At 41.0% G+C, this 15,293-nt stretch overlaps 2 protein-coding genes across 3 annotated transcripts; one reads left to right on the top strand and one right to left on the bottom strand.

Annotated features, from left to right (window-relative positions):
- Positions 1-106: 106 nt before the first annotated feature.
- fen1 (flap structure-specific endonuclease 1) lies at positions 107-6,902 on the bottom strand. Its single transcript, XM_079662306.1, has 12 exons — positions 6,775-6,902; positions 6,219-6,337; positions 5,855-5,957; positions 5,615-5,717; positions 3,239-3,302; positions 2,600-2,709; positions 2,120-2,256; positions 1,876-1,942; positions 1,603-1,734; positions 1,358-1,509; positions 552-666; positions 107-444 (listed from the first exon to the last, which is right to left on the bottom strand). Exons 2-12 carry the CDS (start codon positions 6,298-6,300, stop codon positions 367-369), a joined length of 1,143 nt encoding a protein of 380 aa, XP_079518432.1. The 5' UTR covers positions 6,301-6,337; positions 6,775-6,902; the 3' UTR covers positions 107-366.
- Positions 6,903-7,004: 102 nt separating this feature from the next.
- On the top strand, positions 7,005-15,052 carry tm9sf1 (transmembrane 9 superfamily member 1). Of its 2 annotated transcripts, none has more exons than XM_079662292.1 (9): positions 7,005-7,439; positions 9,067-9,278; positions 9,826-9,957; positions 10,161-10,283; positions 10,489-10,844; positions 11,603-11,757; positions 11,955-12,140; positions 13,165-13,438; positions 14,050-15,052. In XM_079662292.1, the coding sequence occupies exons 2-9, from the start codon at positions 9,072-9,074 to the stop codon at positions 14,441-14,443; spliced, it is 1,827 nt and encodes a 608-aa protein (XP_079518418.1). In that variant the 5' UTR covers positions 7,005-7,439; positions 9,067-9,071; the 3' UTR covers positions 14,444-15,052. The 2 variants fall into 2 exon arrangements, with proteins under 2 accessions (XP_079518418.1, XP_079518417.1); XM_079662291.1 differs by having other exon boundaries at positions 7,005-7,490.
- Positions 15,053-15,293: the final 241 nt, after the last annotated feature.

The following is a 15,293-nucleotide window of genomic DNA, read 5'->3' as shown; positions in this document are numbered from 1 at the left end:
TAGCCCGATGTACTGGGTTTTGTCGTACTTACTGTGTGCCATGACATTTCATTTAATTTCAAAAATAAATATGTGACAAAATTCACATCAATAGGATGGCAACAAATTATTTTACAAATATGCTTTTATTCAATACCGGAAAACATACTTTGAAAAAAGCCTCAAACACTTATTTAGATATTTTTTTTACATCAACAAAATCCAGTTGGTCATGTACATACAGGATTGTTCAGCTGAACCTGTAACATGCAGCTTTCTCCTGCCTCACCTGGAGCCAAACGTTGGTTTTAACACTTTTTATTTAATAGGATGATATTTATTACAATATGAAATCTAAAAGGAATCACAAGGAGCCCAATGCTCAGTCTATCTCCCCTTCTTGAATTTGCCCGACGTGGCTCCGGTCTTCTGCTTCTTCTTTGCAGATCCTTTAAGCTCAGGTTCCTTAAAGAAAAGCAAACAAACAAACAAATGTTTTTAGATTCAGAGAAAATGCAACGATCCCATTGTTTTGGATTCACACAGTCACTCTGATATTGTTCTGAATGTACCTTCCGCTTGGAGGACAGAGACCCGGTGACGCTGAAGAAAGAGTCGAGTCGTCCCTGAGTGCTGCCCTGTCGGCTCTTGGAGATCTTCTTACAGCCGTTACGGATCCTGTCCTCGCTGCACACAAATGCATCAATCGATAAATACAAATGCACATTATCGTTATCATCCTGAACTTTGAACACATTATTTCTCAGCAATAAACAAGCATTTAAACCAGCATTTAGAAGATGGTGACGAACACTCAGGTATGTGCTCTCAACCTGGGGCTGGATCATTTGGAGACTTCTTTTTTGGACGGATTTGCGATATGACTTTCAATATTATAGAGTATGCTTTTTTTTAAAGATATCTTTTGGCCTTTATTAGAGATACCATTTATTTTAAAAACATTATTCACGATAAGAGTGAAAAATATATCAAAGTGATCTTAGTTTGATTTTAAGAGGATCTATACTAAAGGAGGACTTTTTAATTTAAGTCTTTAGAACACCGTTTGTAGGTCTGGACTTTAATAATTAATTTAGAAAGCTTTTTCAACATATTTGCTCACTGATATTGCATTAGTCATTTTTAAGATTTTCATCAAATTAAGATGGATCTTGCAGCTGCATCCAAACCACATATATGAGGGAAAAAGGCCATATGTTTTAGTGATGCTTGGACTAAAAACTCTGCCTCTGTGACTGGCAGTGCAGCCTAGTGGTCAGACGGTGTATACACAGCTGATCTGCTCATAATCATTGCAATAACACATGTCATGATCGTCATCAAAGCAACAAAACCCAATGAATCTCTGCTGGTTCACCTGAACTGTTTCTCGCTACACATGTACTGGATCAGCCCCTCCTCATCCGGCTCCCCCCACTTCAGATCCACAGTGGTACAATCCACCACTTCTGCATTTAAAAACAAAGCTCTGGCCTCTCTATACAGCCAGTCCTCTGGAGGGGGGTGCTTCTGCATGAAGGGAAAAAAGCACATAAACAATGAGAAACAAGAACTCATTCATTAAACTTCCTGGACTTATGGATGGTAGCAGACGTGGATTACCTTGGTGTCGATGTTTTCCAGGATCTCCTCAATGCTGCCGTGCTGCTTGATCAGATCGATGGCCCTCTTGGGACCGATTCCCTTGATGGTGCCACAGTAGTCACAGCCCAGAAGGATACACAGGTCTATGAACTACAGGAGGAGAGAGGCGGAGTTCATGCAAACATATCACCTGTGTACCTGGTCCTGGTGGTTATATTCCCAAAGTGCAAACTCCAAATAAAAAAAATACATTTGTATTATGTACAAATGACTGCTGCAATATTTCTTTACCTGTTCATTGGTGAGGCCGATGTCCTGCAGGATGCGACTGAAGTGGAATTCCTGGATAGGAAGTTTCCTAAAAACAAATACATTTTGCGACGTTTTATCAAGTCCATCAAATAAATAAATTCTTATTACTATTGTTTGTGTTGCAACAATGGGCATATCATCTCCCCTTCAGGAACATCTGTGCTACAGAGGCTGAGAGCAGTGGGTATGAACGATGCAGTGACTGTGGGATGCAGGTGCTTACTTTGCTTCACTGGCGGTCATGTGTCTGAGCAGGATATTTGTCCCAAAGGTCAGCCCGTCCATATCCTCCGTTGCTGTTCCAAACACCTTCCCTGCTTTAACCAGAGCAGCACAGCTGGCCTCCGCCTCACACGGAGCCTACAGGACAAAACACATCCAATGATATTTCCAATGATGATTCCCTCAGACCTGTTCTGCTGCCGTTGATCTCTCTGACATCTCTCTGAGGGCTTAGAGTAGGAGGCATTTCACTTTACATTCACTTTAAATCTACTTCTTAATGTATCCAAATGTATAAAGCGTGAGAGGATTCAGATCCAGTTGTTAAGGCAGACAAAAATCTACTTTTTCTTTTTGGAAACCTGCCTATCGGGATAATAACCATGCACTTGCAAAAACCTCATGATGGGATATATTTTACAAGACTTATTGGAAAAGTCTCTTTTGATACAAATCCAGTAAAAGTGAGAGTAGATCTTACCTCAACGTAGGGCACTCCCATCAGGGTCAGCAGCTTCTTGCACTCGTCGTTATGATGCTTGGTCACTTTTACCAGACGCCTGGTGAATTTGTCGATATTCTCTTGCTCCCCTGGGTCAAGACAAATCATTTCAATAAACATTTACTTCATAACCAATGCAACAATCTCAACCATGTAAAAAAGCTTAAATATAAGTATCAAGACTGCTGATGTTGGTTTACACCCCTGCTAATAACCAAATATACACACTGATTTTGATCCACCACATATTAGGGGCGCTCAATTAATCGTATTTTAATGGCAATTACGATTATGGTTTGCAACGATTACGAAAACAACGTAATCGAAATAAAACGATTATTTTTTTATTATTACTTGTTTGTTTTTTTTATTACAATTTTTTTTATTGGTTTTTCAGTTGAATTGTACTTAAAGTTCAGGGTAATCAACTGTTAAAAACATACTGTTCAAAAAAAAAATCTCTAATAAATTGATGTTTTCAAAGTAAATGGATAATCGTTTTTAATAATCCTGATATCAATTATTGACCCAAATAATCGAGATTATGATTTTTGCCATAATCGAGCAGCCCTACCACATGAAAAATGTTAAAGAAAGGGATAAAAATATGAACTGTACCCATTTCCTGAGCTTGAGCGAGCTGCTTCTCAGCTTCCGCCCTCCTCTCCCCTCGCTTCTCCAACTAGGGGTGACAAGAAGAGCAAAGATAGAGTAAGAGAATGAGTTAACAAAAACAGGATGTAGGGTTTTAATAAGCAAACGTAAATAATGATCGCAATAATACAGTGAGTGCAATTGTAGTTGCCCCCTTTTGATAACCAAATAGCTAACACATGTAAACAGCTGTAAAACGTAATGCTATCAAAATGATCGCGTTAACGGCGGTAATTACTTTTTGAATTAATTGCGTTAAAATATTTAACGCATTTAACGCATGTGCAGAATGGCCCGCCCCATACATCCCGCCAGTGGCAGCACCAGGGTATGGCTGGGGTAGGCTACACCCATACCAATAAATGGCTTAGCCCCACCATGAAAAATGATGTTAAAGTAAGCAAAATAAAGTCCGCCAACTCTCGCCGAGAATTGCACAGACAGCAGTTAGTAAGATTGATTTCAGTAGCCACTTCATGGAAATAACGAAGACCAGAAACGGTTTTGAAAACTTTTGTCACGTAGTGATCGTCTTCTCAATAGAACATCTTTGATAATGTCTTCTGGCCAATCAGAATCAAGATAACGGCGTGGTGTTGTTGCAGGAAGTCCCGACGTAGAATACTTTTGCTTTAGTACAGGGGTGCACATAACTGGTACGCAGGTGCGTACCGACGTACTTGTGAAGCTTTTCCAGAAGGCGGTTAGGTTACCGGACAACAGAGTCGGTCTCCGTGTGCAAAGACAGGGCTGCTGTTAACGTCGGTCTGTACTACGGAATTGTGCCAAAACTACGCCAACCGGCTGTGGAGGGAGACTCCCCCGCTTCACTGGAGAACTGCGCTAAAACAGCTGATCACAGCGTTCACACTCTGTGGTCCACTAGCCCCCCCCGTCGACTTTCCTGAAGTACTCCCCCGCAGTGGCGTTTTCTCCTGGAAGCCAAGGGAAGCCAGGCCTCCCCTGTTTTTTCGGATTGTAGTTATAATAAATAAATAAAAACACTTTTTTTAGTTTCGGAAATTCTTTGTTGTGTGTTGCTGCCGTACCATCTCTCCTCCATTCTCATTGAGTATTTTACAAAGAGATAAACAGCGCCCCTCTAGATGTTATGGTGAAACAGTAGATTGCAAGCCGAAATTGGCTTCCCTTGGTGAAAAAAAATGGAGGGATTGACCAATCGGATGAGGCCCACGTGATGCCCCTGCCAACCTGTGATTGGTCAGGGCCATGCCAAGGGAAGCCAGAGTTGGCTGGCTTCCCTTGCCTCACAATCCAATCAAATCAAATCAACTTAGTGTTGCAGCAGTGAGGCGTTCTAAAACGCGGAAGTAAGCTGCGCTCGGTTTCCCTCGACAAAATAGCAATGGGATTTTTCCATAGGATTTTGGAAAATAGCTCGAAATAAGGTCTGTGGAAAACGAACCTGTTAGATAAATGTACGTTTTGTTCAGTCGGATAATATCCACATGTCTACCCTACTTTTATAATTTTCGAATCATAAGTCTAATCGATAGAAGATAGATAGAGTCACTGCACCACTCTCACCGCCGTTAGAAAGTAGCAAGCAACTGAAGCAAGTGCAATTATGGAGGGTGGAGATTTGGAGTATTTAATCCAAAAATAATTGGACTAAACTTCCGCTGCAGCAGCAACAACAAATACAATCTGATGACAGGCCAATGCCCAAACTGGGAACAAAGGAGCGAATCGGACGTAAAACGTTAAAGGTCTCCTGATTTAGTTTGTGAATGAATGCTTATTAGAGTTTCGGCTGGAGAGTGCGTGCGGACCTGTCGGTCAGATAACAGGCGTGTGTAAGTCCTGCATCTGTATGATACAAATGTGTGTAAAATGATACCGGGTGCTGTAATCACTCATCTGGTTACGTTATTACATTGACCACCACACCCCCGACCCAAAATAAAGGACGTATTATTGGCTTCCCCTAATTTTTTTCTCATGCCATGCTACTGCTCCCCCGTTGATAGAAATCAACACGTAATGAATTAAGACCCCATGGTTTGATGATTGATAGGTGTGTGGGCTGTCTTTCATTTTGACACACAGAATAATGTTATAATAAACATACATAAATAGGCTACTGTATGTTAAATTGATATATCCGCCATCTTTCATTTATCTTTCCATTCCCACAACAATATAGATAAAAAAATTGCATATTTTGGACATATTTAGAATGGGGATTAATCATGATTAATTCATTTTTAAGCTGTGATTAATCTGATAAAAAATTGTAATCGTTTGACAGCCCTAGTAAAACGTTTACATGGCATGTACTGATCTCTCAGACAACAGGAAATCAGAGCTCATACTAACCTCTACTGACTTGAGCTGTGGGGGCTTTCCGTCAAACACGTACACAGGTTTGATTCCATATTCCAGCATGCGGATCGTCCGGTAGAACATTCCCATCAGGTGGCTGAGGAAAGGAGGTGGCAGAAATGTTTCAGCATTGGGTCCAGATATGAGCTACGTCGTCTAGGATCAAGAAAATAACTACAGCCTCTTTAATGTGTCTCCTATTACGACTTAATGTCTGTATTGTGGTGGCTTTACCTCGTCGTCTCGCCATCCTCATTCTGCAGTAGGTTCCCGTCCTGTCTCACAGCGATCAGGAACTGGTAGATACACATGGAGGCATCTATTGCAATTTTCCTACCTGCAAACGTTTAGAAAAGCAGTTAGCTAACTATAAGGCATGTTTATAAGGCATTGTGATCTATGACATGGTTTCTATGCAAGCCTTCATTCACTATATAATGGCTCTTATTTCTGGAAGTGATTCATCCTCCATCTCTCATATCCCCATACCATCTGATACCCCATTGATCCCAGGGGAGATCATTAAACTCTGATCTGATCTCTTTCACAATTCTAGTACAGTCATCAATAAGTAGGGAAAGGGACCTGTAACATTTACCAAAGTAGTTCTTGATGTCTTGCTCTTTGATGGCACCAGGGGCCTGATCAGCGATCAGTTTAGTAAGCCCGTGAATTCCCATTGTGTTTGGCTGAAGCTCAAACTGAAATCACAAAAATCTGAAAAACAATGTTTAATTATTATTCTGTTGTCACACACACGCAATTGAGGTCTTCCAGTGTTGTTTAGCATATAACATTACACGACTCTGTTTTTAAAGTTTACATGTTTACACGCGTCCTACTTTGACTGGTGCATGCCGAATTAAAGATGATTCGAGGAAAAGCTATCATACGCTTGTTTATATGATTGTGGGTGACGGGGAAAGAAGGACATATTAAATGTTCAGTTTTTGAGGGGGATTTGGTTTGCAGGACAGACCGTGTCATGGTGAGTAGCTTTGTCACACACAGCTTCAAAGCTGCAGCTGCTAGGCTAAATCAGAATGAATGTCACAGGCATACTAATTGTACATGCTAGCAGGGGATAGCATTATTGTATCGTTGTACTTTACACTTCCGATGAAGTTAATCAATTGTAATGTTTATTAACTCACCACGTAGCTGTTTCCCTCGAGTCTGTGAGCACTGTGGCGGGTCTCTTTCGCGGGAAATAAAATATCAGACATCGCCTATCAATCTATCGAGCTCGGCATCCTCAGAGACACTGAAGAAATGCGCAGCGATTCTGCACGTTTGATTAACCAGGTCTGAGTTCTAGTGAGGAAGTACTGGAAGGGCATTCATTGGTTCATTGAGGTTGAAGGAAATCCGGTCAACACAGCATAATAACAGAGTCGCTTATTTTGAGGGTTCAAAAGGATTCAATTTTGTTTTTCGGTTACGTTATAGCAGTAAAATAAACCTGGTTAATGTCGAATGGCTCGTGAGAGGAACAGTTCCCCGGCTGCGAATTACCGGTAAGGTCGGAGGTGTGTTTTTGTTTCTCCGCCCACTCCGGAAAACTCAACGGAGTCGTCGTTATTTTTATTTTTTAAGGTGACGTGGAGTCGAACCCCCTCTTCGACACTGGCTCATTTGTCAATAAAAGTACTTGATGTACCCGGATAGGATCGCCATGAATGCATAATACGTTGGGACATAGCACCGTGGTTTTGCAGGATGTTCCGCTGTAAATCTTTACATTGAGCATCGGCGCATACCGGAGCTGAGTCCACTGAGTCGGGCCTGAGACAGAGGAGACAGACGAGCGGACAGACAGGTTTGGACGGATCTGCAGCATTGGACCTGGAGTGACATAACTGTGATACTGGTATAGCAGATTTCTCCAACTACCACCCTGTAGTCATTTGAGTCGTCCATGCTTAAAATAAAACTCCAATATGCATCTTTTGTATAACGCAATGTTGATTTAGATAAGTCGTTTGTTTTACACGAATCAGGGAGGCCCATCATTATAGTCTCATTCATTTGAGTGGAATCTGCTAAACAAATAGGAGGCCCACTGCGTTTTCTGGCACTCTAATAGTTGTGCTTATTGTAAATGTAGTATTAGAGAAAAGTCAATGTAGCAATCACTCACAACATTTCACTAAACAGAGTTGACACAAGCATGGCTTTTTTAGTCCTCGGTTGCTGATGGAGTTATTGGCCTAGCTAAAATCATTAATTGTGTAATCTAAAAACAGTCTTTTCAAATGTGATATTTTAATGGCTGTCCTGGCACTAAATAATTTAGGAGGTCTGCATCTGTCATGCTGAAGAGTCATACCAGGAAACAGATTGAAACTGAAGATTACACACACAAGTGATCTGCCTCTTGAGACTTTCCTTCTGAACCTCAGGAGAGAATTCATCAGAGAGCTCGTCCACACTAGCAGAACTTCATATACCACTCTGGTTAGAAAAAAAAGCTAAATCATTATTTGCTGTGAAAAAACATGCCCACTATTTAGCAAGCACATACACTCAAGTTTAAACTGGTAACAGCTGTCACCGGAGCATTCCAACTTTTCCTCCTTGTTAACTTGTTAAAAGTCAGCATGATGATCCAGAAGACGGAGTACAAGTTGTTATAATTGCGATTGAATTGCATTAAAACTGCACGCCACACAGACATCTCAGAAAGGTTGCATTGCCGTGACATTTGACCTGTAACGTGACATCAGTGCTGAGTATGGATTAACCTCTTAAATTCTATTATATATCAAAATACATGATTATTGCTTTTCTTTGTTAGGTTGAGGACAGGTTAATTATTGATTAATAATAATTTCAGATTATTGGTTTGAAATAGGAAGGTCTGTATTTGTATATAAGTTGTCAATGCTCATTTAGGGCTTTCAGAAAAGAAGAAATCCCCCTAGCATCACACTCAATTGTGGCATTATCGTTGCACTTTAAACATGTAATGCTACTAAGTATTTCCATGCAGTGTAAAACGATGTTTGAATTTGAGAACAACAGTATGCCGATGAATTCTGGGGAGACGCTTTTACAAAATAAATGATACTGGTCTGCAGAACAGCATCCTTGGGCTATGACACTTTGTGTATACTCTCGCAAAGTCATCACAGACAGAAACAAATTAACAGAGCTCATTTAATTCTAGTCATAAAATCCGCCTGGACTATAAAACTGATGAAACTCATTGTAACCCACAGTGTCTCACTGCTGTTAGCGTGTCTCTCGTTATCCATTTGTATTTGTTAGAACAGGTTGAAGTGACTTTGCACAAAACTCTCCCCTTGACACATAAATCACACGTCAGGTGTTAGTGGCATGGACATGACTTGACTTCTTGACTTTAAATGAGAGACATACTCTTAGTCTCAGGACGGATAAACAGCTGTTCCCATGAACTAATCCACTGTCCATCTTTGCACCAGGGGTTATGCGGTGTGGAATAGGACACCTGCCAGGGGGCTGCCAGAGGACGATGGGCCTGCACTGCGTCTTGATCCTGTGCTTGTTCTCAGGCTGGGCAGTGGGCTATAAACAGGGGGAGAACGTGACTCTCTATGTCAACAAAGTGGGTCCTTATCATAACCCCCAGGAGACATATCACTACTACACCCTGCCTGTTTGCAGGCCGGAGAAGGTCAGTCTTTGTTCTGATTCGCTGTGTGCTGTTGTCTGCTGAAGCTCACAAAGAGAGATTATGTTGTCTATAACAGTTACGTCTCAGCATTTGTTGTAACATTTATCTGAAAGGTAGTGTTTCTCCACTAGGCCACGAGGGTCCAATTCAACTTGCAAAATGGCTTGGCTTAATGTTGCAAAATCTATGAACACATGATTTGAATACAGAATAAAAATGACCCTTTTACAGGTAGAAGAATTGGTAATATATGTTCAAATGTATTTATGACACAGTATAATATAGACTGAAATAAAAGGTATTATTTTATGCCATCTGTGATTTTATGTCGAGAGAATTTCACCTGGTTTAAGATTTAATTAATGTTGCATTGCTTAAGAGACATGTCCTTTCAGTCGTCTTATTTTTTAGTTATGTTTCCCTGCTTTAATTACCTCATCATAGCTTTTACATTTTGAAATCACTTATTCACAGAATTGTGACCAACTTGTGCTTTCTGCTGCTTTTTGTACCCTCTGTTACTCATGTTGTAACACTTCTTCTTCAGGTGCATCACAAGTCCCTGAGTCTGGGAGAAGTGTTGGATGGCGACAGGATGGCAGAGTCCTTATATTACATTCGATTCAGGGAGAACGTGGAGAAAAAGCCTCTTTGCACGCTCACACTTTCAGAAATACAGGTATGTTTGTGGACAGTTTGAACTTAATCCGTAAACTATCAGGCACCTTGTGTGAAGCTTAAATTCTCCCGGATCAGTGTACTCATCTGTTTATGCTATTTATTGCTTTTAATACTTATCATTGCTTAACATAGTGTGGGGTTAAATGCCGTGGCCTGTGAAACAAATGGGGTCTGATTATGGATATGTTTTTTGTGTCTCAGGTGGACGAACTTCGTGAGGCCATCGAGGAACTCTTTTACTTCGAGTTTGTCCTGGACGACATTCCAATCTTGGGCTTTGTGGGCTACATAGAGGAGAGCGGCTTCCTGCCCCACAGCCACAAGGTAAACCTCTTCCTGAGGGATTGTGGGATATGTAAATTCTATTTGGGATGCAAAGAGAAAGAAGGTGTACGGTTTCATCTTTAGGCAAAGTCCCGGTTTCATCTGAACCACACCTACTGTAATTATTATTTTTTGAATCTCTCTCTCCCTCTTTCTCTTTGTTTACTCTCCTTTGTCTCCTCCCCTCCCCTCTCACCCCCTACAGGTGGGTTTGTGGACTCATCTAGACTTCAACATTGAGTACAATGGCGACACAGTGATATTTGCCAATGTATCAGTGAAAGACGTGAAACCTGTTCCCCTGGAGGAGGGCGTGGGTTCAGTGGGGGGAGTCGGGGTGGGAGGAGGCAGCCTGGTCGTCACCCACACGTACAGCGTGCGCTGGTTCGAGTCCCCTCTGCCTCACTCGAGGAGAGCCGAGCGCCTCAGAGATTACTCGTTCTTCCCCAAAACGCTGGAGATCCACTGGCTCTCCATCATTAACTCGCTGGTGCTGGTGGTGCTGCTGCTGGGCTTCGTCATCATCATCCTCATGCGGGTCCTGAAGAATGACTTTGCCAGGTTAGTCGGGCCTATAAATGTGAGACTTTGTGTTTCATGTCTTTTTAAATATGGAAATTATACTATAGAAAAATACAAGGGAAAGAAGATAAAGACTGTAGGCTATTGAAAACATCTCAAATAGAGTTTAACAATCTTATACCAACAGAAAAAAAGTAAATTCATTTAGACAATTCTTAAATCTATTGGGAGGAAAGACATCATAAACAGTAAGGTGAATATGTTTTGCTTTTTGCAGTTTTTCAATCAATTTATAATTTGTATATACATTTGATAATTTGCTCAATTATAAAAAACATTCAGCATGTGCAGCCCTTATTTGACTGTCTTTTGAGAAGGTAGTTCAAAGATTGATTTAAAAGTCTAAAAATAGCATTAAACTTTAAAGGCATACATTTGGGCTTTAAATACTTTTTACTCTCTTTTGGTCATAAGGCTGTAGATTTAAAAAGTCTGAGTCCAAGGAAAGGCTAGTTTAAATGTTGTATATGTTAGATTCCTATTACATTTCAATGAAAGAATTATAACATTTTGTTCATGTATATTCACAGATAAATACGGATGATATTAAATATGCAGGATTATATTTTCAAATTGGAACAGTATCAAAAAATAGCAAACAGGAAATCAAATCTAACTCCAATAATGGGAAATAACTAAAATCAAGCAGTCTAGGATCATTAGTTTCTTCCTCTATCTTCTCACTTAGTCCTCCTCATCTACTCCTGTACCTGAAAGCCTTTTCCCCTCACCTGCAGGTACAATGTGGAGGAGGAGGGCGGCTGTGATGATCTGGACCAGGGAGACAACGGCTGGAAGATCATCCACACTGACGTCTTCAGGTTTCCCCCTTACAAAAGCCTGCTGTGTGCCGTGCTGGGGGTGGGGGCTCAGTTCCTTACTCTTGCCACAGGTGGGCATTCATTCTCAAATACACCCAAACAGTATTAGGAGGATCATTGTTCTGTTTGAAAACCCAGACAGCACTGACCTGCAGCAGCAGTCTTTGTACTGATCAGCAGAGGGACATAACAGCTAGAAACCTGATGATGGCATACACACACAGGTCATATGTAAAGGTGTCTGATCACTTTAATGTGTCCTCATCAGGAATCATCCTCATGGCTTTGCTGGGAATGTTTAACGTGCATCGCCATGGCGCCATCAACTCTGCTGCCATCGTCCTGTACGCTCTGACCAGCTGTGTGTCGGGCTACGTGTCCTGCAGCTTCTACACACAGATCAACGGACAGCGCTGGGTGTGGAACATCATCCTCACCTCCTCCCTCTTCTCCGGTGAGTCTGATATGGAGGCTCTGGGATCACTTCACATTCTGGTTGTGAGAGCATGGTAAACAGTACTTAAGATAAGAAAGATAAATTACGATTAGACTTTATTTATCCAGAAGGAAATTTTTGTGCCAGGGTTACACAATTAAAGCATTTGAATTTTTTTTATATTTGCAGGTAATCAAAACTTGATGTATCTGTTATTGCATAAGATTATCTCCTCTCTGCCAATCGCTTGAGGGTTGTGTTACCCATTTAGCAGCTTCCATCCTCAGTCCTTGTTTGCTTTTCTCCTTATTTCTTTTCTATTTCTTACATTTCCCTCTTGACATTTTCAATGTAGGCATTAAGCTGTCATTGAAAAATGTGATAATTAAGCTTTAAAAGGAACCAATTGATAAGGATGAATTTTAACTGATGTTTGGCCTTTTAAACTGTCTGTAGATTCACATTATGGTCTCTAGGGAGCAACATTTAGCTAACTTTTACACTTAAATAATGTTAAGGATGTATTCACAATGATTCTTTTGACCATTTTGTAACTTAGTAACTTTACCTAAACTTTTCATATATCGTCTTATAAGGAAGCTGTCTGTTTTTTTTACACTGTCATTGTTCATACACACTTTTGCTTTAAGTGTTACTTTACACATTTAGAAGAGAAACTGGAATTATTTCACCCATGCCTAGCTTTTACAGCTTTGATGGAATGACTTGGTGTCTTTTTAAAGCCTAGTGTAAACAGCAGTCTCATTTGCATAATGGGACAAAGCTGTTCAACTCAATTTATAATCTATTCATTTCTGCAGGAGTTCTTGGTTCAGGTTCAAGAAGTTGTTTTAAATAGAGCATTTCTGGCACATACAAATTGATCTTATTCAGTAACCAAGCAGCTGTATATTTTCATCATTAAATATAATGAATCACTTAACCCTAACCCATTTTAACTATACCCCGGTGCATACTTTCTCAAAAAAAGGTGATGATGAAAACGTGTGTTCTTTATTAAATCCCTCCTTCATCCCCACAGCTCCTCTGTTCCTGACATGGAGTGTTGTGAACTCCATCCACTGGTGGAGCGGCTCCACTCAGGCTCTGCCGGCCACCACCGTGCTGCTCATCCTGGGGGCCTGGGTGCTGGTGGGCTTCCCGCTCACCGTCATCGGAGGCATTGTGGGAAAGAATCGAGCGGGCAGCTTCCAGGCGCCGTGCCGCACTCGAAACATCGCCCGGCAGATCCCTACGCAGCCGTGGTACAAACACACGGCCGTGCACATGGCCATCGGCGGCTTCCTGCCTTTCAGGTGAGACGTCTTGACGTGTGGGGAAGGGTGCTTCAGTCTAAGGGGGAATTTAAGACCACCTCTCCATACAGTTAAACAGTTTTGGTGTTAAGTGATTGGGATAGTAATACCGTTCTTCCCAACATTATATTGCTGAACGACGATTCTACTATTAATCTATTTAACAAACCCAAAGGGCTGCATTCTGCTGGTTTAACCGCCAATAAATCCGTATCACACAATGAACACCCTGTATCTTATGTTTATTGATTAATGGATATCTTCCTTTCATAATATATTAATCTCCAAGCTGTCCTTTGCATCTGGAAACCATTCTGTAGCCATTAGCAGAGCTGTGACCCTGTTATACGTTCTCCTCTTTCTGTATTTATATTTATATTATTTTTATCTATACTTTTGTGCTAGCTTTTGAAGATAGTTTGACAAATAAAAATTGGTCACAAAAGAAGCATTGTAGGAGAATGACTATAATGATTAAATATTTTTATTTGGGAATAAACTTTTAACGGTTAACTACCAGGTGTATCCAGACAAATGGTAAAAACATAAAAAGCACAGCCTTTAGATTTTTGTTTTAACCCACCTGTTTCTATTTTTAACATTTGTTCCAGTGCCATCTCAGTGGAGCTGTACTACATCTTCGCCACCGTTTGGGGCAGAGAGCACTACACGCTCTACGGCATCCTGCTGTGTGTCTTCGCCATCCTCCTCTCAGTGGGCGCCTGCATCTCCGTCGCGCTCACCTACTTCCTGCTGTCCGGCGAAGACCACCGGTGGTGGTGGCGCAGCGTCCTGAGCACCGGCTCCACCGGCCTCTTCATCTTCGTCTACTCCGTTTTCTACTACCGGAACCGGTCGTCGATGAGCGGCCTGGTGCAGAGCACGGAGTTCTTCGGCTACTCTCTGCTCACGGCTCTGGTCTTCTCTCTGATGCTGGGCAGCGTGTCGTTCTGGGCCTCTCTTGCGTTTATTCGCTACATTTACCGTAGCCTCAAGATGGACTAAAAATGTGAATACACACATGGCTATAAACAATCCTCATTCTACTCTTGCTTTCAATCATACACACATCCCCTAGGCCACAGGAGTAAAGGGGCCTTGATTTTAGCGAGAGCCAATGGTTGAAAGAAAGCTACTACTTTAACACGGTTGGATTATGTATTTAAGGATAAAATCTGATATTTCTGTACAAAGGGATAGTTGGGTACTATCAGGAGTGAAAGTGTAAAAATGTATGAGCTAGGGGGGGTGAATGGATTTAATCATTGTGTGATGTAGTGGTATCTGGTTCCTACTTAATGCTCGAATAAGGCTTGGCAGGCTCTTGTCTTTAATTCCCACATTGCACCAGACTCATACTGTAGTTTTAGTAAAAATGCAGCAGTGCTGGTGTTATTACTTGCAATTATACTTGCAAACAGTCTCAACAGCCAATTTACATATGGGAATAATAGTTTTGCAAGTCACCTGTCAAGCTCCACATGGCCCTACAGAGGATAAGAGGAATGCAGTTTAGAAGAAAGTTGGTGATGGAAGCAACATTGTATGTTATGGTCACCATTGACTGGTTTTGGTTCTGTAAATAGTCTTTTCAATAAAATGCTTTTAATACAATAGTGCCAGCAAGAAATTCAGGACTTTTTTTCCATGGGTTTTTATATTCTTGTACATTTACTGTACTTTTTGAGAAGCCAATTTGAACATCTTTATGATCACGGAATATGCTACATTTGTAGTTGCTATTTTTTTTAATACATTATTGAAAGTTCTGGTGTCTTGCATATGAAGGATTTTCCCTAAAAAGTAATCACATACTGTACAGTATGTCAGGATAGAATCATGCTCTCAGAAGAAA

Source organism: Notothenia rossii (genome assembly GCF_949606895.1).
Source record: "Notothenia rossii genome assembly, chromosome: 12".
NCBI classification, from domain to species: domain Eukaryota; kingdom Metazoa; phylum Chordata; class Actinopteri; order Perciformes; family Nototheniidae; genus Notothenia; species Notothenia rossii.
The sequence above is the reverse complement of the archived record's forward strand: the minus strand, read 5'-3'. Positions and strand labels throughout refer to the sequence as shown.